The following is a 25,336-nucleotide window of genomic DNA, read 5'->3' as shown; positions in this document are numbered from 1 at the left end:
GGGAAAGATTGAGGGCAAAAGAAGAATGGGACGACAGAGAATGAGGTGGCTGGATGGAGTCACTGAAGCAGTAGGCGTGAGCTTAAATGGACTCCAGAGGATGGTAGTGGACAGGAAGGCCTGGAGGAACGTTGTCCATGGGGTCGCGATGGGTCGGACACGACTTCACAGCCACTTAACTGCCTTGGTTAGTGATGGAAATTCTGGTCTCACTTGTGGTGATAAGTCAATGACTACTTATAACTCGCTTTACATGAAGCTGAATTTAAGGACTATTTGCAAACTTTAGTTAGGACAAAGCCTTGCACTTATTGAACAGTATCATTATTAGTATATTATTACACTGATGGTCTGAAAGCTACTGGCTACAGTGGTTACTAAACTTTACCACTCCTTTGATAACTCTTCATAATATTTTTGCTTTCCTTCTCTTTCTGGAGAGGAGGAGGAAGAGAGAAACCTCTTCCAAGCCTTCTGCAAAGACAGCACCTTTTTACACTGTTCCTTCTGTTTTTTCCAATGTGGGTCTAGTTTTTTCACAGGCCAATCCATCCTACAGATTTTTGCTTCTGATCTTGCTTCTGCTGGATTATCAATTCCCCATCCTCCTCCTCTGAGGATCCTCTAACTCAGGGGTGTCAAACTTGTGTTGTCATAGTGTCGTCATGTGATGTATCGTGACTTTTCCCCCCTTCGCTAAACCGGGTATGGGAGTAGACGGCACGTGATGCATCCAGGCCACATGTTTGACACTCATACTCTAACTGTTCAATTGCCCTTGATAAATGCTTAATACCTCCAATCAAGAAAGAAGCACACAACACAAACAGACATGTTTTATCTGACAAAACTGTCCTTTTAAAAGTTTGTATTAGAAGGCAGATGTGCCTACTTACAATTGCCTTAAATTAAGCCAAGAAGCTTTGTTGCCTCTGTTGCACTTTTCATGCAACTGGTAACTAGACAAAAGCATAACCTCGAGAAGGTTATAACTTAGTTACATCTTAGTCATGGCACTTCAGTCTACCATAGTCTTGAACAATTTACTAATTTCAAAGCAGGAACTTTGCAAATTCTAAAAAGCAGGCAAATTGTTTTGTGCAAACAATTGTACTTAATCATTTTCCTCTATACATAGATCATTTCCTTTACAGTATTTGTACTAGAAATAAAAAAAATTACAGCACTATCAAAATGATAGGAACATTTAATGTGTTTTCTACTAAACCAGGGGTGTCAAAATGGTGGCCTACTGGCCACGCCCACTGCTGTTTTGGCGAAGGGGAAAAAATTCACGATACATCACATGACAACGTGACGCCACACACCCCTAAACTGTCCCGCTCTAAACTGTCAAAAGCCCAAGCAGCTGATTTTAGATTTTGCATATGCTATTCTAAAATTGTGAGGTCACAAAGTCAGCGAGGTCATATTGGCACTTTCATTCTTCAGGTTTACAATGCTGGTTGTGAAAAGATAAGCACAGTTCATATTCTGGGAAGCATGACTACGGATTCTGTAGATTTACCTGAAAAGTCGCGACTGATTGAGAAGCTCTCATTTGAGGCATTTAAGTCTGGATCTGAAATTGAAGTGTCACGCTATGTGTTTGGATACCGGTAATATTTCAGCTAGGATTTTTTTTTAGTTTTATATCACATCTAGAAATGGTTTCCTTACATTTTGATTCATACATTACTCAAAACTGTATTTAATAATTTATTATAATTTTGAATGCCATATTGATGGAATGATGTACTTCTCACTGTTTTATAGCCTACATAAAAAAAGCTTTTAATTTGATGGAATCCATTTTTCTTTCAAAATTCCTTTTCAAAGAGATTTTTAATGATTTTTTAATGAATTTAATGAAAACAGGTCAAGCATGAAACATTTTTCTTAGTTCTGTATGTGACTACTGCATTATACTGTAGAATCCTTCTCCAGCAGCTTCCAGCCTTCCTGGATTTTCATACTTTGTTTAATTCTCTAGGTAAGACATGATGTTGATCTTCTCCAATTGGACTTTTTCAAACATAGTAGGCAGCCAGAGAGGCTTCAGAGTAGTAGGAAGGTACATAATGGAAAAGGGCAGCAGCGGGCAGTAGGAGACTGTTGTCTACAGCACTAAAAAAAAGTTCAGAACAAGAAAAAATTGGAATAAATTCTCAAGCACCTTAAGACTAAGGTAAAAAGCTTTTTCAGAAGGAGGAAAACTTTAGATAAAATTAAACAAGAAGCAATGGATGGAAACTAATTAAGGAGAGACCCGACCTTGAAATAAGGAGAAATTTCCTGATATTAGGATAATTAATCAGTGGAAGAGCTTGCCTTCAGAAGTTGTGGGTTCTCCATCACTGGAAGTTTTTAAGGACAAATTGGACAGCCATTTTTCTGGAATGGTATACGGTCTCCTGCTTAAACGGGGATTGGAATAGAAAACCTCCAAGGCCCCGTCCAACTCTATTATTCTGTATTCTGGTTAATAGAGTCTGATAGGGGAGACAATCAAATCATGGTTCACTTATGTAGGAACTTGAAAGTAGAGTTTAAAGTAGGTTTCCATTTTTTAGAAAGGGAGAGCCACAATGGCAGTAATTGGAAGACGAATCCTGAGAGAAGGGACTAAAGCATGACATAGTCTTAAACCAGGGGTGAAATGCTACCGGATCGGACCCGATCGGCCGAGTAGGTAGCGGAGATTGGGCTGGTTCGGAGAGCCAGTAGCAATCTCTGGCTGGCCACGCCCCCGAACCAATCTGCAGCCCGCAGCCATGTTTGAAGGCAGGGAAGCGGAAGGCCATGTGGAAGGCAGAAACCGAAGAAAGCATGGCAGGGCTGCAGGGAGAGGATCTATAAGGTAAGCCAATGCTGGCAGTGGGGGGGGGGGGCAGGGGGAGGGAGACCCACTGTGCTCAGCCTCGGGGGGGGGGACACCTGCAAGGCTCGCTTGCCTTTTGGGCGTGGCGCGCTTGGCTTTTGCGCTTGGCTTCCGTGGGTCCTTTGGCTGATTGCTGCCCACTTGCCTTCCTTCCCCCATCCCGCATCCAGCCCATGATGGAGAATGCGCCACTTCTGGGCCAGGCCACCCACCTTTGGGTCCCTGAAGGGCAAGGTGTGCTCTGCCGCTGCTGCCGCCATTGGCACTGTGGCCGCACAGGAAAACTCTCTGGTACAGTGCAGTTCTGGGATTGGTGGGGGGAGCCCAGGTAAGCTCTTCCGCTGCTGCTGCCGCCGGGAGCATCCACATGGGAAAACTCCCTGGCAGCACGCAGTTCTGGGATGGCGGGGGAGCCCAGGCAAGCTCTGCCGCCGCCGCTGCTGCTGGGAGCATCCACGTGGGAAAACTCCCCGGCAGAGCGCAATTCTGGGATGGCGGGGGAGCCCAGGCAAGCTCTGCTGCTACTGCTGCTGCCACTGTTGTTGCTGCCAGGAGCATCCCGGCAGGAAAATTCCCCGGGAAGGGCTCTGTTTAGACCAGTGTGTGTGTGTGTGTGTGTGTGTGTGTGTGTTTCTATGTGTGTTTGCTTGTGTGAGAGAGAGTGAGAGACAGACAGAAAGAGAAAGAAAGAAAGAGGAAGGGAGAGAGAGAAAGAGAGAGAGAAAGAAAGAGGAAGGGAGAGAGGAAGGAAGGAAGGAAGGAAGGAAGGAAGGAAGGAAGGAAGAAAGCTTATGAATACAGCTGTGCTCCAAATTTTGGTTGCTAAGCAAGTTTCACCACATTTTACAAGTTGCCCACACCCACCCTGTCACATGACCACCAAGCCACGCCCACAAAGCCACGCCCACAGGACCGGTAGCAAAAGAAATTAGATTTCACCCCTGTCTTAAACACCAAATTATATACAGCCATGGTCTATAATACTGTTGCCTTTAAAAAAAATAAAAATGAGTATCTACATGGGGCTAGGGTGCTTTATCCTTTCACTCCTCTGTTAATCATCTCTTCTGGCTCTTTTCCATTGTGGGATTCAAAATGGTCAATTCACTTTAGTTGCTGCTTTCTTTGAAATTCCCTTCCTCTACAATGGCTTTTCTTTTGGAAGAACGATAAGTGTTCTCCTAGGCCAGTGATGGCCCATTTCCTGACTTCTGGTGGGCCCGGTAGGCCCTTTTTTAGCCTTCCCCAGGCTCCAGAAGCTTTCCTGGAGCCTGGGGAGGGCAAAAACGGCCTTCTCCTCCTGGGAGGCCCTCCGGAGGCCAAAACGCCCTCCCAGAACCTCCATGTCAGCCCTGTACTTACCTGGCATCCAAAACAGGCTGTGGGGAGACTCCTGGGTGGGGACGGGTAGTGTGGGTGGGGCCAGCCAAAAATCAGCTGGCGCATGCATGCACGCTGGAGCTGAGCTAGGGCAATGGCTCACGTGCCTGCAGATATGGCTCCGCATGCCACCTGTGGCACATGTGCCATAGGTTTGCCATCACGGTCCTAGGCTGTCACTGTCAGCAGTAAAACTTCCTGTTGCAAGCAAAATCTGAAGGCATGATGCTCTCGCAACAGCAGGGGGCTTCAGAGCCAAGGTGATTATTAGTTTTGTTCCAATTCCGGAGGAGATGAATCCAAGAAAATTTTGTAGCAAGTCCTCTGAAATAGTGGGGCGGGTAGTTTTCCACTGGAATTTCATCAGCTCTACTACATGTAGTCAAAACGCTGTTGGTATTTGTGACCTCCAAGGACCCGGAGATGTAGGTTTGCCATTGCTACTGCATAGTAACCAGGTTTTTTTTATTAGTGGGCGGGTGGGGGAGGAAAGCAAATTTTGTTAGAGCTGAACAGAAATGAGGCACTCCCACTCCCCCTGCCCATCCAATCTTTCTGTGAGTCAGCTGGCCAGCTCTATAGAAAGATGGGGAGCAGCTATAGGGACCCTTCTGCAGTTATCCAAAGCTGCTTCTGGGCATTTAAGGGGTGAGGCTGGTAGCTGTGTAGAATTGCTTCTAAAAGCATTTGGCCCTTCCCAGAAAAGGAAATGTTAAATCTTACTCTCTCATTGACTCGACATCTGAATTCTTTTCTTGCTATTTCATCACAATTGAAGGGTAATCCAATGAGTCTATACTTGCAGTTAGTTGTTTAAAATATCTGACTATCTAATCCAAAGTCTTTCATATATAACCACACCTTCTGCATGATACAAATTTGTTTTTGTTTGAACAAGCAGTAGCTTAAGAAAACAGGATTTTTTTTTCAGGTTCAATTCTGTCCCTATTTTTTTTCTTTTCTTTCCAGGAGGAGAGATCATGACCTGTATAAGTTTGTGGAAAATGTGTTCTATCATCCTCTATTCAAGTCTGTTATGATCAGCAGCATTATGCTCAATGCGATATTCTTGTCTTTAGAAACTGATTATAAAGTTCGTTATGAGTCACACATGTTCCTGCAGGTAATGAAAACGGCTGACTGAGGTGGCCACAATTTCTCACTTGATTGTCCTGAAGACATTTCTTTTCTGCAGGAGAAAAGACAAGGAAGATGAGGAGAAATCAAGTTTTTAAAGAGATTTCAACCAACTCATTGAGCAGAAAGGCTATCAGTATGTGATAGCTACATTTTATCCCTAGCAAGGCAATTATGACTATACAGGTAGTCCTTGACTTAACAACCTTTCATTTACAACAGCCCTGAAAAAAGTGACTCATGACCGTTTTTCACACAATTATTACATCATCCCCGTGGTCATGTAATCAAAATTTGGGTGCTTGGCACTGGAATGTATTTATGACAATTGCAGTCTCCCAGGGTCATGTGATCACCACTTGTAACCTTCCCAGCCAGCCTCTAACAAGCAAAATCAACGGGGGAAGCAGATTCATTTAATAATTGCATGATTCACTTAACCACTGAGGCAAAAAAAAGTTGTAAAATGGGGGGAAAATTCACTCGACAATTGCCTTGCTTAGCCATAGAAAATTTTGGGTTCAATTGTACCATAGTCATAGTTCAAGGACTACCTGTAAACTTAGTCATAATGGAACATAATAGAGGGCTTAAGCCCAGGGGCTATTTGGAAGTTTCTGAGGGACTTCTAGTTAGCCATCAAGTTAGATTAGCTAACTAGAAGTTAGTCACTTCTAATTAGCTAGCCTAGGTGGGCTTTTCATTAGCAAGGCTTCTGTGCTTTTATGCTGAAACTCTGAAGAACCACTTTCATAGTATCATCTACAACTCAGGGATAGGTCCTCTTTAAGCCATGCTGCCCAATAAAGAGATGCATAGTGACTGAGGCACAGTCAATTTTGCTGAATGCTTTCCCTGGTTTGGGGTACAGCTATAGAAGGCAGAGATGCAATTCTGGGAAAAGATACAGCTGCTTTAAGAAGATGTTGATAGGGATTGTTAGAGCCCTCTTGCATACCATGAAACACCTTTTATGTCTTTGGATTGTACTATTTATGCTAATTTCTAAAGTAGGCTTAGGGGTTCTTCAATAGCAGGAAGACCTCCAGCAAAAGCAGTATTATTAGTAGCAAATATGTAAAGCAGGGGTGTCCAATCTTGGCAACTTTAAGACTTGTGGACTTCAGCTGCCAGAATTTTCCAGCCAGCAATTCTGGGAGCTGAAGTCCACGAGTCTTAAAGTTGCCAAGATTGGATACCCCTGATGTAAAGCCATTGTTGTCTTCTCCTGCATAGAACAGGGAGATCCAAATGCAAGCAAATATTCAACCTGGTGGGACATCAAGCTGAAAAATGAATCCAAACTCAACCCACAAATCAATTTTGTACACATCTAATCCAGTGGTGGGTTTCAAATTTTGTTACTACCGGTTCTGTGGGTATGGCTTGGTGGGCGTGGCATGGCTTGGTGAGCATGGCCTGGTGGACGTGGCAGGGGAAGAATACTATTGTGACCCAGGCCCAAGTAGGTAGTAGGAAACTCAGTCTGTGGAAAAAAAACAACTTTATTCGAACATCTGAGAATTACTTTATTCCCAGCGTAGTTCAACTAAATTAAAACAAATTCCTCCCAACACAAATTCCTCAGTCCTATCACAAACCTTGGTCCAATTAGGCAAACTGCCAAAGGCCTTTCTTGGCAAACGTTCAGAAGTCACAAAAATAAATGCAAGACGTAGACGAAGCAGAAGGTGAAGCTACCAACGTTGTTTTCTGGCAAAGCCCAAACGCCGTTGCTGGTCTGTTTTAAGCCTTATGGGAGGGGCCAATCATCTCTTGGCCCTACTCCTGAGTTGTCCTCTCTGCTTGAGCTGCTCTTGCCTTCTGGCAGCTCTTCTCATGCGTGCATTAGGAACAGGCTCCTCCTGTTCCTCTGCCTCACTACCATCAGTCTCCGGAGGCTCTGGAGTCCGCACCTCACTCCCCGATGGCCCTGGCCTCACCTCAGCCTCATCGCTGTCTGACTCCGTTGCCAGCTCCATTCCCTCCCCAATCCAGGGGAAGGTTACTGCAAAATCCGGTTCTCTGAACTACTCAAAATTTCTGCTACCGGTTCTCCAGAACTGGTCAGAACCTGCTGAAACCCACCTCTGATCTAATCACACTGATAACCAGCACTGGGTCTGTGGCTTGCTAATTGAGGACATTGAGACTTCTTTGTTCAGGCCGTGCCTACCCATAGCTATTAGCCTTTATAGCCAACTAGAAAAATTGTTAATAATTTAGGATACATTCCTGAGCAATTGCTTGCATTTTGAATCCAGATCTTCCACTTATTCCTTCTCCCTCTCCCAAATATTCTATAAAGCTTGGAAAATATTACATACTGCATTCTCAGTATGATAGAGATTGGTTTATCTTGACTGATTTTCCATCCTAGTAATGAGTATAGTTTTCTTTTTACCTAGAAATCTTTTTGGAACTGAATGTATTTTGCTTGCAAGCTCCAAGAATATGAACTTGAAATGAAAATGTTTGCACTGCAGTAACCTCTTTCGTCCTGATTTAGCCTTCCTCTTGAGAAGGACTTATCTTTTACATACCTTGACTCTCTTAACTTACTTGACGGGCACTAAAACACGAACCTCTTGGCTTTAATTATATTTTGCTGGCACGGAAGCCAAGTGAAAAGCCTGGCTAATGTCAAGAAGTCTGTTCATTGCTTTATTTTTTAATAAATAATTTGTTAAGGGCTTTGAAAATGTGAGTCACGTAGTTTTGCTTATTTGTTAAACCCAGATCCTTATACAACACTATCACCTTCCAGTAGATTAAAAATAAAAATTAGAACGGAAAGAGTTGCATTGTTTCATACATTAACATATCACCCTCCAAGAGGCATGGGACTACATTAACTTTTAACAGGATATTAGACAACCAGACATTGGGTGGATATTATTTCCTATGCAAAACTTGTCTTTTTAGAAGGTCTTTTTAACACACACACCCCAAAAAAACCCCTGAAAGCCAGAATTTCAGTCTAAGCTCTGAAACCTGAAGATTCACTGATTGATAGATTGATTGATCCACTCACATTGGTATGAAACCAGTGTTATTCTTAAGAGGCCCAATTATTAGATACCTCTCATTGAAGAACTCATAAAATTCAGCCTTTCCCTGTTTGCCCTCTCCTCATGGCTAGACTTGCCAGATCTAGGCTGTAATAATCTGGATTATTACAAATCGTTGAGGTTGTGTTCTGCCTTTCTGTAGCTTCCCTCCTTTGTGTTGTCTGCTTCCCCAGTTTGTGTGTCTCTAAACAGGAAACAACACTCCTAAAGGAAGGAGTGAGTTGCACATACTCAGCATTTACCTGTTAAGGTAAAGCCTTATTTGTGACATCTAGAAGCACTGGGATCAAGAAGTTAAAGGCTGCTCTGCTTTATTTATGCAACTTCTCATTTATTTATTTATTTATTTATTATCATTAAAATAATAAGTGGGGTTTTTTGAAAAAATGACTAACTTTTTATAAAGTTTGAAAAAGAATCATATGTGTATATAATGTATACATACATTATGTGTGTCTGTGTGTGTGTATGCACACACACACATATATGCAAGCATATTCCTTTGAACAATACCACTTACAATTTCTTTTCTAGGTAGCAGATTTGATCATTTTAGCCATCTACACCACAGAATTTCTAATGAATCTTTACTTGGACCCGGTTAATTATTGGAAGGATGGTTATAAGCGTTTTGATGCTTCTGTCCTTTTCCTTGCTTACCTCCCATACACCATTGACCATAGCAACCCAGAAAGGCACCATGTTTTAACCATGCTGAAAGGATTCCAAGCTCTCCGAGTCCTCAAGCTGCTCTACTATAGTCCAGGGATAACCGTAAGTAATCAGATGCTTCCTGTTCAGAAGGGACCTCTCATCTGTCTTGTAGACTTGTGTGATGTTGCACTTGTTGTGGTCAGTATTAATTCAAGATTCACCTGTAGGCTTTGGGAAGGGATCACATATTGGAATGCCTTTCTCTCGGCGATAGTGGCAATTATTTTTAGCTCAGGTGGAGGATGAGGGTGGAGGTTATTCTCCATGCTTGTGAGTTGGTTTCTGAATTTCATTACCAGGTTAGGTAACATGTTTAGCAGAGTTTAGGGGATGTCAGTGTTGGTGTTCTTCTGCTTAAAAGGGCTTTGTTTAGTCAGTAGGTCTTGTGATGGGGAGGTCCTGTCAGGTGAGGGTCGTGTCAAGTGAGGATCTTGTGATGGGCCTTGTGGTGGGTCACTATTTCATCCAATATTTAATTACTAAACTAGGTAACATCTAGCACTGATGATGTTACCTAGTTTGGTAATTAAATGTCTGCAAGAAAATAGCCATGCTCAGGGAGCACCAAGGACCTCACAGAAGTAGTAATTTCTATAGAACCTCTACTTTTTAAACAAAGTTGCTACAATACAGTACTGTTGTTCCCACTCTTCAAAACTATTACATGTCATTTTTCAGTGTAATAATTCTTACAATAAGCCCTTAGAAGAAATACTGAAAAGCACGGGGTCATCGGCTAAGAACTCCAAACAGAACTAATTTGTATAAAGAACTGAAATGACATCAGTACAGCAGAGTAGATTCTTCAGGAACAGATGTGAATTCCGACTTGAGAACTTTGCTTGAGTTCATTGTGTTGATCATCGATTTTGGCTAACATTGCAGAAAAGCCCATGCAGCCTACATACTATTTTACTCTAGGGATTGACTAAAGAATAGGCTTGCTGCCTTTCCTTTACTATAAGCATACAGATGCCAAATACAGATGCCAGAGGGAGCCTATGCAATCTGCTAGTTCTTTCAGAACAAACATCTGGGAATGCCAAAAACATCTCACACTTCAAATCCCAAATCCATTTGTTGGACTATTTAGGTGTTTAATGGATAAAAAGTTAATGGATTTCTGCAAATCCAGGATAAGCTGTTCATTGGTACTTCTGGATAGAGCAAAGAAATTATTTTATGATGTCAGATCAAAGAAGTTACCAGTTTAGCATGCCTTTTAATATTGAGACAGTAACGCCACATGCCGTTATTTCAGACATATTTGCACATGAATTTTTGTACTTCAGAATCCACTTCTGAGTTCTAAATACAAGCACATGGTATTATTTATTCATTGTGATGATGACAATCTTCACATGTGCTGGCCAAATAAATAAAATCAATGACTGGAAAAGGCAAAGACCAACTTGCGTGCAGCTGAGAAGCCTTCATCCATCCATGCTCTTTAAAAAGAATAATTTCCAACTCAACAGAATGTTGGAAAGAAATTACATAAAGGGGGCAGAATTCTATCTATCATTCCACTAACTCTCAGAAAAGAGGATAGAATGGAACCAAATTTGGTGTGGGAGAAGAATCCAACAAAAGAAAGAAAAAGAAAAAAAGAAAAAAGAAAAAAAAAGGGCTAAATCAGGCTGGGGACTATAGAGAAAAAACACTCAGAAAAAAAATTCCCAACAAGCACTGAACAGTGACACACAATATTGCTGACATTTTAAGTCGTCCCTCCCAGGCATGAGATTCAAAATGGAACTATTATTAAGGGATCGTAAGAATTCAAGAAGCTGTGAACTATATGCTTTTCTTAAATTGCTTTCTTTGAAGAAGCCTATGGGGCTGCTGGTTTATTGTGATTTCTTTTTCCACAATTAAGCATGCCATTGTTGATCATTGTGTAAGATGGCAACTTTGCTTCAGATGGGCAAAGATCCAACTCTATAACCTATTGTTCCATTATTTTTAGTTTAGAGCTTCCTTTCCCCCCCACCCCACTTCATGTAGAGATAGTCCTTAACTTACATCACAATTGGGAAAGGAAAACTCTGTATTAAGCGATGTGGTCAGTGTGAGGTACCATGTGTCCAAACCCACCTTTTTTTGCCACAGTCATTATGTGAAACATCGTGTGATTGTCATTTGTGACCTTCCCTCCTCACTTCCCTATTGACTTCGTTTGTTAGAAGCCTGCTGAGAAGGCCACAAATGGCAGTCACATGACAGGACACTGCAGCCATTAGGAATACCTGCCAATTACTCAGCACATGATTACCTGATCACAGGGATACTGCCACAGTTGTTCATGCAATGACTGGTTATAAGTCACTTTTTAGCACCATCATAACTTAAACAGTCACTAAACGAACGGTCTTAAACTAAGAACTAACTGTTAATCATCCTTCCTATCCTGGTGTCCTCCAGAGGCGGCTGGCAGCTCTGAAAACTGTTGTCCTCACACACCTGGAGACCATCTGGTTGGAAGAGATCGACATAAAATCACATAAATTGTATTCACTTGGTTTTTCCTCCTTTTGTTCCTCTCTTTTACAGAATCTAATGGAAGCTATGGGCCAGACTGTGAAAAATGTAATCTATGTCCTTGTCTTGTTGTTCTTGCTAATATTTATCTTTGCTATTCTGGGACACGGTTTGTATGGAGACCCGCAACAGGGAGATCCACAGAACTGGGGAAGTTTAGCAGATGCCTTTTTTACACTCTTCAGCTTAGTAACGGTAATTTTCATGCATTTCACTCGATGCTCAACTTTGCTAGACAAACATTATTGTTTTAGAATAGGAACCAAAATTGAAGACTTAGTTTCTCCAGGCTAGTTCTCCAACAAAATGAAACTAGATAGGCAAAATTTGGAATACAGCTAGAGGGGGTACAGAACATCTGAGAGTTTATAAAAGGGGAAACAAAGGGCAAGACCTTGTTTATTTAGATCAAGGTTATTAACTTGTCAGGATTGCACTTAGTATTTTCTCCAATCCTGTTTGCTTTGATTTAAGCCATTTTCAAGAACTAAATTTTAATCTAGATATCACTCGAGCTTTGTGGATTTACATAGATAAACAAGGTCCAAAGCCCAGGGTGAGCTTTGACAGTGCTCAAACTTTGCCTATCATGCATGACTAGGCTTTTTTTTAATTTTAAATGTGACCCTTCTCTAAGTTACCTCTGACGCTCCAGTGGATCACAATTCCTACTTTGAGAACCTAATATGGAATTACTTGTTTCGCTGAAAATTCAGATTATAATGTGACATTGCTTTTTTAGGATTAAATCAAGCTGGTGTAAGTTGCTAGAACTATTTGACTTAATTTGCATTGCAAGAAGATACTCCCCTGCAAGTATCATCATAATGTCTAAGTAGCCTTTGTGAACATAATTAGTTTGGCTTGCAAAAATGGTGCTTTTCAGCATGTGTAGCGTGAGTACACTAACCGTGTAGGAGTAACCATGATATCTCTGGATCAGGCCAAGTTGATTAGTCTACCCTTTTCTTTTCAGAAGAATCAATCACACGTTAATAGAAGCCCCCAAAGTGGAACATGGGCCAGGAGGTCAAAAAGAACCTCAAGACAGCAACCACAATAATGCACCCAAGCTCTACTCCTTTTTTACATGCTTTGTGGTATTTTGGTTGTGACCACCATCTTGACTTTTTGGCCTGCTTCCTGCAAGCACTCCTAGCATGGGAAGATTTCTACTTTCTCATGTTCCCCAGCTTCTGCTTAATACTGTAACCTTTATCTTGCTTAATCTTTTTTTTAACACAATAGGAGATAACAGATAAAACAAACACCAAAATGACTGAAATGGAATAAATGCAGGGGTGAAATGCTACTGGTTTGCACTGGTTTGGGTGAACCAGTGATAAAAGCTACCGGTTCGGATGATTGGCTGTGCCGTGTGATTTATATTGCTAGAAAGCAGGATAGGGGCCATAGTGTTCCATCTCTGGACTAGAGAAATAATTTATCAGATGCTTGACAAAAGGTACATTTCGATTGTAATCTTCAATTGATAAATTTCAGGTTGATGGATGGACAGACTTGCAGGATGAATTGGATAATAAAAAGTTTGTTACAAGCCGAACATTCACAATAGTATTCATTCTCCTAGGATTTTTTGTATTTTTCAATATGTTTATTGGAGTTGTCATTATGGATATCCAAGTAAGTGACCTTTATATGGCATTTTAAAATTTCTATTCAAATCCAATTATTAGAAATTGACATTGGGTATAAAAATAGTGTCAACTGTTGCAGGGTTACAGAACTTTAATCTATTCAGTAGAAATCTCTTTTGGGATATACAGTATATATTATTTTTCTATATTTTTAATTTTGAGCTTTTTAACATAACTTGGACTGTATATAATCCCCTGCTTGATTCTGGTTTACCTTAGCTGAAAAATGTTTATTAGGTCTACCAAACCTGGTCCGTAGAACTTCAGACAACCTGTAGATAGGAACAAAGAATTAGATTCACCTCAAAGCTAGATGAATGGCACACGTACACACATTTGCAGCCATCTATTGGTTTTTCAGATTTTTGAATCTCAAATCTGAATGAAAACACTGTGTTTTAAACATTGCATGAGATTGGATAAGTTTTATCCATTAACAGTAAGCCATTTCAGAGGTTGTTTTCCCACCGGTAAATTACAGTGCCTTCTACAGTCATCCAAACATGATTGTGTAAAAATAATAAGTAAATCTTGTTTATGCAATCAGTTTGGTGTACTGTTAACGCATCAGGCTAGAAATCAGTGAGACAGTGAGTTCTAATCCCATCTTCAGCACAAAGCCAACTGGGTGAATTTGGGCCAGTCCCTCTCTCTCAGCCCTAGGAAAGAGACAATGGCAAACCACTTCCAAGAAATCTTGGCAAGAAAGCTATAGGAACTTGTCCAAGCAGTCACCAGGAGACCACACTGATTGAAAGCCATAAAAATTAATCATTGTTTACTGACTGACTCAATTTGGTGACTATTCACCATTATAATGGTTATGGGAAAATAACTGCATGACCAAGCCTCACATTTACAATTTGTAGCAGGTGCGTAAAGGACAGCTGAAGTAAGATTTTAAGTACAATTGTGATTTCAGTTAGAGATTGTTTCACTTAACAACCAAATTTCAAGCCTCAGTTGAGGTCACTAAACAAACACTACCTGTAATCAGAAATGATGTTATAATTTCAGAGTGCTTAGATCATGGGTGTCAAACTTGCAGCGTCATGTTGCCATCACATGATGTTTCATGATGTTTTTTTCCTTCATGGAGCTAGGGTGGGCATGACCTCTGCACGACGCAACTGGTCTGTGGGCCACCAGTTTGACACCCCTGGCTTAGATGATGCCGTGAAGACACAAGTTAAAAGTGAGGAAGTGGGAGGAGAGAGAGTACACAATGGAGAGAAGTTCCTTAAAGCTGCAAAGTGAAAACAATTTATCATATGAGACAAGGCCATTGGCCAATGCAGCAGTATGGTTGTAGATTGTGGTAAATGAATGACTCCAACTGGTCATTTCTGTGCTGTAGTTTTTTTCTGTCATCTCCAGCCAGTGAGGCCATTCATAGTAGGAAGTTAGAACCAAATGGGGCCTTTGTTTCAACATCCTTTGATTTATGTAGAACTCAACTGAGCAATATGAGCAAAAACTGCAAGAAGAAAGGCAGGTTACTTTGATTGCAAAGAAGCAGGCCATCTTAAAAAGGCAACAGGAAGAAATATTTGAATTGTTCAATCTGCAGGTAGGCATTGTATTTTATATAATGTTTTTCAATAGATAAGTCTCCCATTCATTAATTGTACTTGATTTATCTCATTTTTCACTGTATTGAGCTTTCTCAATCTTATGTTCCCTGTTCTCGCTGAAATTCTGCTTTGTTGCTTTGGGATGTCTTTTTGTCAGTGCAACATAAGCAATCAGAAATGTCAAAAGCTTTAATCCAGTTACATCCTAAACATCATTAGTATTCTGAAAGTTCTCAGATGTTCCTCAATATCAGTTTGAGTGCCATCTGATCTTAGGGAACCCATCATCTGGCATTATCTTGTCAATTACTTCATTGATGTGGTTTTCTTGGTAAAATACAAGACTGGTACACTACTGTCTTGTCTCTTGGCTCTACCCATCCCACCTCAGTCTGAATTGAAGCCTTTGCCATTGTCACTAAAATCCACGTCTATCATCTTTCTATGTGCTGCTGCCCCATATGCTGTAGGTGTCTGTTTGCTTTAGCTAGGGAATTGGGATGATCTTCATGCCTTGAATAACCCTAATGTCATTACAGATACTTAACTTTCATTCCCAATGTTCTTCACTCATCCCTCCCACAGGAACACCCTCTCCCCTCCCATGTTGAGCTAGCACAGCATAACTTGAGGGGATCTTCATCTTTAAATATTGAGACTGGACAAAATTTGTAAACATTAAAGAGGTTATTCATGAGGCAAATTTTAAATCTGATGACCCACTCCATACTCCATTGGGGCTATTTGGAGAAGGGACTTTTGGTTCTGTGAAACCAAAACTGGCTTCTGAATGAGTTCTGAATGAGTAATTAACCTTAACACCTCTCTTTTCACCCTAGAAATCAACCGAGTACAAAACTTTTGATGAAATGGTGGAAAGCTTTAAAAAGAGCCTGCTTCATTCAGATCCTATGATCTTGGAAGACTTCTGTGCCAGCCTGCCATTCATTGACCTCTATTTGGCATCCCTTGATCGTCAGGATGCCACTGTGTACAAGTGTGTAACTTTTCTTAAATAGACTCTAGGATTTAGAGCCTCTCACATGCTAACATTCAGCAATGATCAAATGTTTCACTGTCTCCAATCCTAAAACCAAATAGAAAACCTTCTTTTTAAAGCATCTGAAATGGTTACCCAGAACACTGTAGTTAAGGAATGTGTTTAGAGATGGCATAGCCAAATGACGTTCGGAGTCATGTGCTGCGTGTTGAATCTAGAACTGAGTAGAATAATTCTATGTTGCCCTGAAAATGAATGAACTTGGCTTTTTTTTTTTTTTGCCTTTCAATACTGATATAATGACTGCATATGTTTAATTTCAGGCTGCAAGATCTCTACTACGAAATGGTTGCCATTTTGACTACCCTGCTATACCATTCCCAGGAAAAGTGTTTGCACTCTCTGCAGTGCTTTAGGGGAAGATCTAAGTAGTCCATTGTCACCAAAATAATGTAGGAAATTGCTGTCATTAAGGTGCCAAAAATATTTTATTTGCATTTGAAAAATAAAGTAGAATAGAAACTTAAGTTTTACAACTGGTCAGAGTAATGCAAAACTCCCAGGAGTAAGATATTTTTGATTCTGTTTCTTTTTTGGAAAATGCAAACATAATATGTCTGCTTTGCTAATGTACCTTGGTATTGGTGGTGATATTTCTTTCATTTTCCATAGGTTTATGGCAAAGCATACCCACACATAACCTATGCATTTTATATCTATCTATCATCTATCTATCTATATCCCTTCCACACCTACACAAAAAACTCATAATAGATTTATGTGTACTTACCCATCTGTCTACTTGAGAATGTTCTTATTCTTCATGTGAGAGAAGTGTTGGAATTCATATTTATGTGAAACTTCCCAAAATTGATGAATGCCAAGAGAAATTCAAGCCAGACCGTTTGTTATGACCTTTTTAGTAGTCAAGTCCATTATTTTGGCAAGAAGGCATTGCCCATTTACAGAGAATATACCATCAGGAGCATACACCATTCCTGAATTATTGCCAAAGTATGAAAAAGGGCTAATACTTTATATGAAACTGAATGGAGAAATAAATCATCAGCTCTTGAAGTTCTTTTAAGAACTACGCAGATTAAATTCCACTCCTAAAGGAATAGAAAGGATTCGCACAATTGGTGCTGAATTTTCTGGCTCACATATTTTTACATTATAGCTGTGAAGTCCTTTGTGATTATATATAGTGAACTGGTGTATAATATTACATAAAGAAACAGTTGAAAAATGTCTTGTTTAATAGTAAGTGGTTAGTCTGGGTCAGTTGCTGGCTTTTTAGCAGTGGAATAAATTTGAAACAGACCTAAACAGTATCTGATTCTAGGCTCTTAAAACATTTGAAAAATGATGCCATAAAGCATAATTATTGACACTTTCCAACAGAGAAGCATACTATTAAAAAAGAAACAGAACAAGTTCATTTATCATGCTGTATATATTTTGAGGGAATAGAACTCACATTAAATATTGGCAACAGTAAAATATTATGAGTTGGTCTCCTCGCTGTCAGTAACATCTTTCTTAGCATATAATCCTATTGTAAACATATTTCATTGAGCATTAATTCTAATAGTATGTGACTATTCTACATTAGACACTATATGGATTGTATGTTAGCTGTACAGTAGATGGCAGCATGTTCCTCACCTTGACTAATCTCAGATAAAGCTAAGTGAAGTTGGAGGTGGTTATAACTTGGATGGGAGACCACCAGAAAACCCCAGGGATGGAGAGTGGTTTAGAAAATAATAAAACGTTCTGGAAGAAGGCAATGGCAAACTATATATTTTATTGCTGTCAAGAAAACTACATGTGTAGTTCAGCTTGGCTCAAGGAATCAAGTGCTTGGCTCTATCTACAGAGAATACCTACATTCAAATGCAGAATTGGTTTTCCTACTTATTACAAATATAATTTTTCAGTATAACTCTGGATGCCCCAAATTTAGAAACTCTTCTAGTATCTTCAATTATTACTCTTTATTGCATGTCAGGAAGGCTAAAGTTCAAAATAAACAGAAATCAGTGAAGAGTGCTCAAAATGAATTTTATTTATTTATTTATTATTTAGATTTTTATACCGCCCTTCTCCCGAAGGACTCAGGGCGGTGTACAGCCAGAATAAAACAGTACAATATACAAATTAAGACAAAAGTTAAAATGACATATTCAATAAATGGCCGAAAATTTAAAACCGTCAAATTTGACCCATAAAATTCATAAAAATACCCCAATTAAAATTATTAAAATTAAAAAAGTTTAAAAATTAAGCCAGTCCCGCTTGGATAAACAAGTGCGTTTTCAATTCACGGCGAAAGGTCCGAAGGTCAGGTAATTGACGCAAACCAGGGGGAAGTTCGTTCCAGAAGGTAGGTGCTCCAACAGAGAAGGCCCTTCCCCTGGGGGCCGCCAGCCAACATTGCTTGGCAGACGGCACCCTGAGAAGACCCTTTCTGTGTGAGCGTATGGGTCAGTGGGAGGCATAAGGTAACAGCAGGCGGTCCCGTAAGTATCCGGGCCCTAAGCCATGGAGCGCTTTAAAGGTGGTAACCAACACCTTGAAGCGCACCCGAAAGACCACAGGTAGCCAGTGCAGACTGCGCAGGAGCGGTGTTACACGGGAGCAACGTGTGGCTCCCTCAATCACCCGCGCAGCTGCATTCTGAACTAACTGAAGCCTCCGAGTGCACTTCAGGGGTAGCCCCATGTAGAGAGCATTGCAATAATGGCCATATTCATATATACTCAAAGTAAATATGAGACATAAAGCTAGGTATACAAACTGCAATGAAGACAGCAACATGCTATCTAGGTAAAAAGAAAAGGTGGAGCTACTATTTTGGTTCTGTCTTCTCCAGCAGAAAAGTGTGTGTTCCCCAAATAAATTATGAAGAAGAGGACAGAACTAAAGCATGCGATTGATAGAAGCATGATTAGAGATTAATCTCCTTACTTTGAATAATTTAAATTTTCAAGGAGCTGATGAATTGCATTCTAGGCTGTTAAAGGAAGTTGTGAACTGATTTTCTGAAACTTTATAACTTTTGAGGGATCCTGAAGAATTGATGATGTGCAAATGATTCAAAGCAGGTGGTGGTAATAGTGAGTGAGGACAATCTTCTGATGATCAAAAGCCATACTTGACCATTTTGGGCAGATGAGTGGTACTAGTATATGGGGCTGGAAAAAAAATGATTTTGAAGTGGTATTTCAAGTGGTGGTTTTTTGTTTTTTTTTGTAATTGTGATATGCCTATTTTAGGAGTTACAGTATGTTACCACATTACTTTTAATTTTGCTTCAAATTATGGAAAGCTTCCTTGACATTGGTATTAAGCAATCAAAAAGTGTTCATTAAAGATGCTTCAAACTAGAAAGAGATATGTAGCAGAGTACAAGAAGATGCTGCATTGGGCCCTTTGCTCTTCAATATTTTTTAGTAACTTCAGTGATGGGAAAAAATCCTCATCAGATTTGCAGCTGGCAAAAAAATGGGTAGAAATCCAATACCTAAGGAGAGAGAATGACAATTCAAATTGACCCTGATGGGTTAGAGTAATGGGCTGAAATTAAGAGAAATTACAAAATTCTTCATTTAGGAAAAAAGATAATCAAATGCAGAGGTAGAAATTGGAGAGGCCTGCTTGTTATTGTTGGGATACATCTTGGAATAATAGATGATTGCAGACTGATTTCAAATCAGCAGTGATGGTGGCTGTAAAAAAGGCAAATATGGGTCTGCTGGAATATAAATTTACAGATAGAGAGATGAGGATTGTGAAGAACCGGAGATCGGCACTGGTTTCCAATCAATCATACAACTGACGGGGCTGTTTTTTGCTGCGGGGTGAAAAATGTCATGTGATTGAGTTGATGTAAGAAAGAATTGAGCAAGAAAATGAAGCATCTCACAAAAATTCTCAACTCGTTATGAACTACTGAACTGTCATCATATCAGTTCCTTTTTTAGACAGGTATAATTTTAATACTTTTAAGAAAGCAGTTGAAACAATGGATTAACAAGATGAGCATGACTGCAAAACTGAATATGCACAAAAGCAGTACAAAACTGAAAAGAAAATGGAAAGCATCTGAGACAAACACAATATTGAAATAAGTAAACTAATTTCTTCAGATACTTTAAAAATGCACCAGCAACTTTTTAAAAAATTAATTTAGCGTTTACAGTGACAATAAAAGTTAAAGTAAAATATTAACATTTTGGTTTTAATTTGAAAAATCAGTGTTTAAATATTGACAAGTACAAGAATTCTCCGAATTTGTTATGGAGTGTCTAGAATCAGACCAATAATAAACATAAAATGCATATTTGCCAAATAGACATAAAAGTAACACTTCCTGAAGAAAAAGTAATTTCAAGTGTAGTTTTTTAAAAACAATTATCAGTATGACATGTTTGTTTAGAAAATTAAGGAATAATTTGAGATTAATTTAATTGGTTGAGAAATTAAAATAATAAATTAATCAGTAAAATCAAATGTTTTGAAGAATTTTGTTACTGTTTAAAAACAGTGCAACTCTGATCAAAATTTTGTAGGAAATGTGAATAAGCACTCCTATTAAAATTGTTCTTCACTATCTTCCCAATCTATGTTTCATTTGCTGCCCATCAAACACCCACTCTCTTTCTCACCAGTCTAATAAATGAAATCTACCTTGTTGTAAAAATAAAGCTAAGCATAAATTACTGATGAAATACTGACAATTATCCCAAGGAACACATTGCGGAAGATGGTTGCAAGAAAAGTGCATTAATCTTGATGGGATCCAAAAAAACCTCTTATTAGATTAAGCAACATTAAACATACTTAAGTATACTTAACTCAAATCAGTTACACTTTGCCTATTATGAATTTACAAATATGCAGAGGTGGAAACTTTGTACAGGAGCACCATTCAAATAGGCTTGTGTGAACCATCAAGTATTATTTGAAAATTCAACCAACATTCAACTCCAGGAGAGGCCAAGTATGGTCCCTTTACAACCTGTGGACTTCAACTCCCAGAATTCCTGAGCCAGCATGGGTCATAAAGGCCTATAGTTGCCCACCCCTGCTTTATTCAGTGCAAGAAATGTAGGGCATCCTCAATCCTTCACAAAATAGCTATCTATCAATTTCCCTGTTTAAACTGCTCTTATAATTAAGTAATCTCTCTTTCTGTTCAGAAACTCATTAGGGCTCATCCTCACATCCAGTAAATGTGAGATGAATAAACCTTGGTAAACAGGCCAAAATGACATGTCCTCATGCCATTGATTAGTCAATTTAACCTTCTCCAATTTAATCCAGTGTCTTCTCTGCTTCTACCAACACACCTTTTGTCTTGGGCATAATTATTCAAGGACATTTTGGTCACCAGTAAATGTATTATAGGTCTTTTGTTGTAATACACCAATAAGTGTTTTTCAGATCTTTTGTCAACAAAAAGTTATTGTTTTTATTATATTGCTATTCTGCTTGGTCCTGCTCTACTTTGTCTGTTTCACTCGCTGTAGCCACTCACTGCCAGCTCTGCAATTCCTTTGCAGCAGAATCAAAGACAGGGCTTGCTCATTCTCAGCCATTTCTTTCTATTCCATTCTGTACTTCTCCTCCGCATCAGATTAACCAGCATAGAGGAGGGATGTATGATGAAGCAGGAGAGATGATTCACTTGTGCCATCCTTTGTGCCTGGGAACTGTCAATTGGGCTACTTTTGAATAGCAGTCTAATAATCTTTTGAAAGATGAGGTAACTTATCACCAGAAAATGGCCCGAGGGACAGGTCACAGGTTTGGAGGAGAGCAGAGGGAGGTTGGTGCCTACAATGTGTTAGGCAATCTGGCAATGGTCAGAGCATTCACCTACAGTCTTTTCTTCTAGTGGTTGGTGGGTGGTTTTTATGTAGGTAGGTTGTGGTCTGCCAGTAGCCTGCAGACCTGGCAGCGGAGTCAGACAGTGAGGAGGCTGGGGAGGACAATGGGCCAATCCTGGAGTCAGGGGAAGGCCCAGACAAAAGCAGAGATGGGGCCAGGGTCATCTGGGAGTGATGCGCGGACTCCGGAGCCTCCAGAGGTGGACAGCAGAGAGGCAGAGGAACAGGAGGAGCCTGTTTCTAGTGCACTCATGTAAAGAGCTGCCAGAAGACAAGAGCAGCTGAAGCAAAAAAGATGACTCGGGAGTAAGGCCAGAAGATGACTGGCCACTCCCATAAGGCTTAAAAGAGTAGCAACGAGCCGTTGGGTTCTTTGTAGAAAAGCAACATTGATTCCATTGCTTCTTGTCAACATCTCTTGAATTTTGTGGGGGTTTTGCCAAGAAAAGCCTTTTGCCAAGAAAAGCAGGTTGCCAAAGACAACAAAGTTTGGTGATAAGGCCAAAGGACTGTTTATGAAGAATTTGTTTTGGACTAAGCTGAGAATGAATTAATTCTCAGCTGTTTTAATACAGTAAAATAAGTTTGTTCAGGACTGAATTGTGTTTGGTAATCACTACTTGAGCCTCAGTCACAACAGAATCTACTGATCTGTTTCCATAACTCGACTCACAGTAAAACACTAAGTATAACACCGTTAGTCTTGTTACTGAGACAGAATAGACTCGGTTGGTAACATCAATGAAAAATGTGCCCGAAGACTTTTTGGCAGGCTCCTGGCAGATGTACATTAATGAAGCTTTAAAGATGAGCCCTTAGTTTTGCGTTCTGGGGCAACAAAGAAAGAGCCTTTATCCTATCCTTTCTTAAATATTGGAAGAGTGCTATCATATCTCTTCTTAGTCTTCCTCCAAACACTTTGAAAAGTAGATGGACAAAAATCAACATTAACCTTGCCAACATTGGAAGCAATTAGCTACAGACTTAGAAGTGAAAGAACTTGCTGTGCAATAGACTAGTCAAACTGGTTCTGAGTCTTCTGATCAAGGTGTGCACAAATACTTGTAACAGATGGCCATTCAATCAGTAGCGTAGGGTAGGGAGTTCATATTTCTTCAGCTGCAAATAGACTGACTGAGGCTCTCCCTTCCTCTTAACCTTATTCCAAATAGTCCTCAAGCTATTCCCTTTGAATTCTAGACTAGAATATGTGAATGAAGCAATTTTTTTTAAAAATGAAGAATTATAGTTTACTTAAGGCATTGCTGTGCCGCGTAATGAAAACACCACGATGAAAACAAAATATAGCATTAAGTCTAAACTAACCCACCACAGAGCAAAAGCAAAAGCAAAATTAGTGCAATAATCAAAACGACTCAGACGTATTTTGAAAATTGCAGCTAGGGAGAAAAAAAACAGTTTTCACGTTCCACTCCAAACGCAGCAGGGCAATCGTATCGTAGCAGAGTGCTACTTCTCAGATTCAGTGTGTGACCTCTCTCTGCCAAATCTTCCATTCTCCTGTGCTTTAGTTATATTGCTAAGTGGATATCACTAAATGCATCAGGATTATTATCCAATGTGTTTTTCATCTGGTAAATCCTGGTGCGGTAGGGTATTCAATGATATCTATTTGAGTAAATGACCAGATGGAGTGGAATTCATCACAAAAATTGACATTCCAACTATGAAAGTTGTTCCTAAACCATTGATATCTTTCTATAGGTTAATTTTTAACCTTCGAAAGCTGGACATCAAATTTACCCATAGCCTTATAGAATTTATTTTTAATATAGTTAACAAGGCTTAATTTAATCAAAATAGGGTGTCAATCAGAGGCAACTATGTTTGATAGAATAATAATAATAATAATAATAATAATAATAATAATAACAACAACAACAACAACAACAACAATAACAATAATAATATCAGAGTTGGAAGGGACCTTGGAGGTCTTCTAGTCCAACCCCCTGCCCAGGCAGGAAACCCTACACCATTTCAGGAAACCCTACACCATTTCATACATGATAATATCATGTGTTTTTAAAACTCAATTATAAAGAATCCATAACATTAGAACTGCTAGACTCGTTCCTTTACAAAGTAGCAGGCTCAACTCCTCATGCTGAAAAATTCAACTCCTAGTATGACTGAACGTTTATTTTATTTATTTATTTATTTATTTATTTATTTATTTATTTATTTATTTATTTATTTATTTATTTGTTACAACAGTATATATAAGCATAAGCATGAAATAACTATACGATATATAAGCATATATATATAAGCATAAGTATGTAATAACTATAAGAAATTGGATACAATCAGACTTCCGGTGGCACTGTTGGCTCTTGAAGATGGTCTTTTTAGACCGCCAGCTCCGCGATCACGTAGAGCTGCTCAGACAGCTCAAATCAGCTGTTTGACAGCTCGGAAACCTTTCCCTCGGGAGAAGAGGGAGAGGTGAGCAATCGGGAGGAGGTAGAGCTCCCCCAAAAGCCCCAGGAACAATTCTGGGGCTCGAGGGGTGAGAGCTCCCTGGAAAGCCCGAAGAGCTCCAGATCCGGGACGTCTCTGCTTTTAAAGCAAAGAAAATACCACAACCTCCTCTGCGATCAATATTGGATTTTAATTTGATTTTGAAGCAAATGGGGCAAAGACAGGAGTTCTGGCAATTGCAAGTAACAAACCCTAATTCCCTAGTTATATTGTATCCTGCTGAAATGATCTAAGAAGACTAAAGGAAATGGCGCCTTTGTTTTAACAGGGCATGAAAGCGAAAGTGAAGGAAGCGCTTGTTAATGCTGTTGGTGCTGGCGTCTTTAATGCTGTTTGTGGCTGCTGGACTTTATAGTTAAGTGAAGAGGTTTATTGGAAAAAGGACTATAGAACTGTGTTTCTTAAAAGATTTAAAGCGAATTGGATTTATTGGTTTTATTGTGGCAAAGTTTAAATTTGAAGTAAGATGAGCAGTAATAAAAAGGAATGTTTTGCCTAGGTTTTTATTTTTGTTCCAAATTATACTTATACTTAAAAAAGATGCGAATCTACATGAATGGCAGAAAGGGATTAACAAGTTTATTTGGATGGGTAAAAGACCGAGAATAAAGTTGAAAATAATACAGGATACATGTGAAAGAGGGGGTCTTAAAATGCCTAATTTAAGATTATATTATGAGGCAGCTGTTCTGTCGTTAATCAGTGATTGGTTTAATTCAACAGAAGAAAGAATACTGAATATAGAAGGTTACAATTTGTTATATGGATGGCATGCTTATTTATTATATGATAAGAAAGTGGACAAGATTTTTAAAAGTCATATACTTAGAAGTGCTTTGCTGCGGGTTTGGAAAAGGTATCAATATAAATTAAATTACAAAATACCTATATGGGCAATTCCTAGACATATGATAGAGAATATAAATATAGAACAAAAACAGGAGGTGGTTACTTATAAAGAGATTCTTTTTATGGAAG

General features: G+C 39.5%; 1 protein-coding gene across 1 annotated transcript; it reads left to right on the top strand.

Annotated features, from left to right (window-relative positions):
- Positions 1 to 237: 237 nt before the first annotated feature.
- CATSPER3 (cation channel sperm associated 3) lies at positions 238 to 16,418 on the top strand. The gene is made up of 8 exons (XM_058169839.1): positions 238 to 1,619; positions 5,231 to 5,384; positions 9,004 to 9,243; positions 11,737 to 11,919; positions 13,228 to 13,368; positions 14,833 to 14,952; positions 15,796 to 15,953; positions 16,280 to 16,418. The coding sequence occupies exons 1-8, from the start codon at positions 1,195 to 1,197 to the stop codon at positions 16,386 to 16,388; spliced, it is 1,530 nt and encodes a 509-aa protein (XP_058025822.1). The 5' UTR covers positions 238 to 1,194; the 3' UTR covers positions 16,389 to 16,418.
- The last annotated feature ends 8,918 nt before the right edge of the window (positions 16,419 to 25,336 follow it).

The sequence above is a fragment of the Ahaetulla prasina genome, chromosome 2, assembly GCF_028640845.1.
Source record: "Ahaetulla prasina isolate Xishuangbanna chromosome 2, ASM2864084v1, whole genome shotgun sequence".
In the NCBI taxonomy this organism is placed as follows: domain Eukaryota; kingdom Metazoa; phylum Chordata; class Lepidosauria; order Squamata; family Colubridae; genus Ahaetulla; species Ahaetulla prasina.
The sequence above is the reverse complement of the archived record's forward strand: the minus strand, read 5'-3'. Positions and strand labels throughout refer to the sequence as shown.

What these genes read in the sequence shown, in the direction of transcription:
- CATSPER3 (XM_058169839.1), top strand. Translation starts at nt 1,195, where the DNA reads ATGATAGGAACATTTAATGTGTTTTCTACTAAACCAGGGGTGTCAAAA. An exon ending in AGTCACACATGTTCCTGCAG is followed by an intron (nt 5,385 to 9,003) that starts GTAATGAAAACG and finishes TTTCTTTTCTAG; the next exon opens with GTAGCAGATTTGATCATTTT. An exon ending in TTGTCATTATGGATATCCAA is followed by an intron (nt 13,369 to 14,832) that starts GTAAGTGACCTT and finishes TGATTTATGTAG; the next exon opens with AACTCAACTGAGCAATATGA.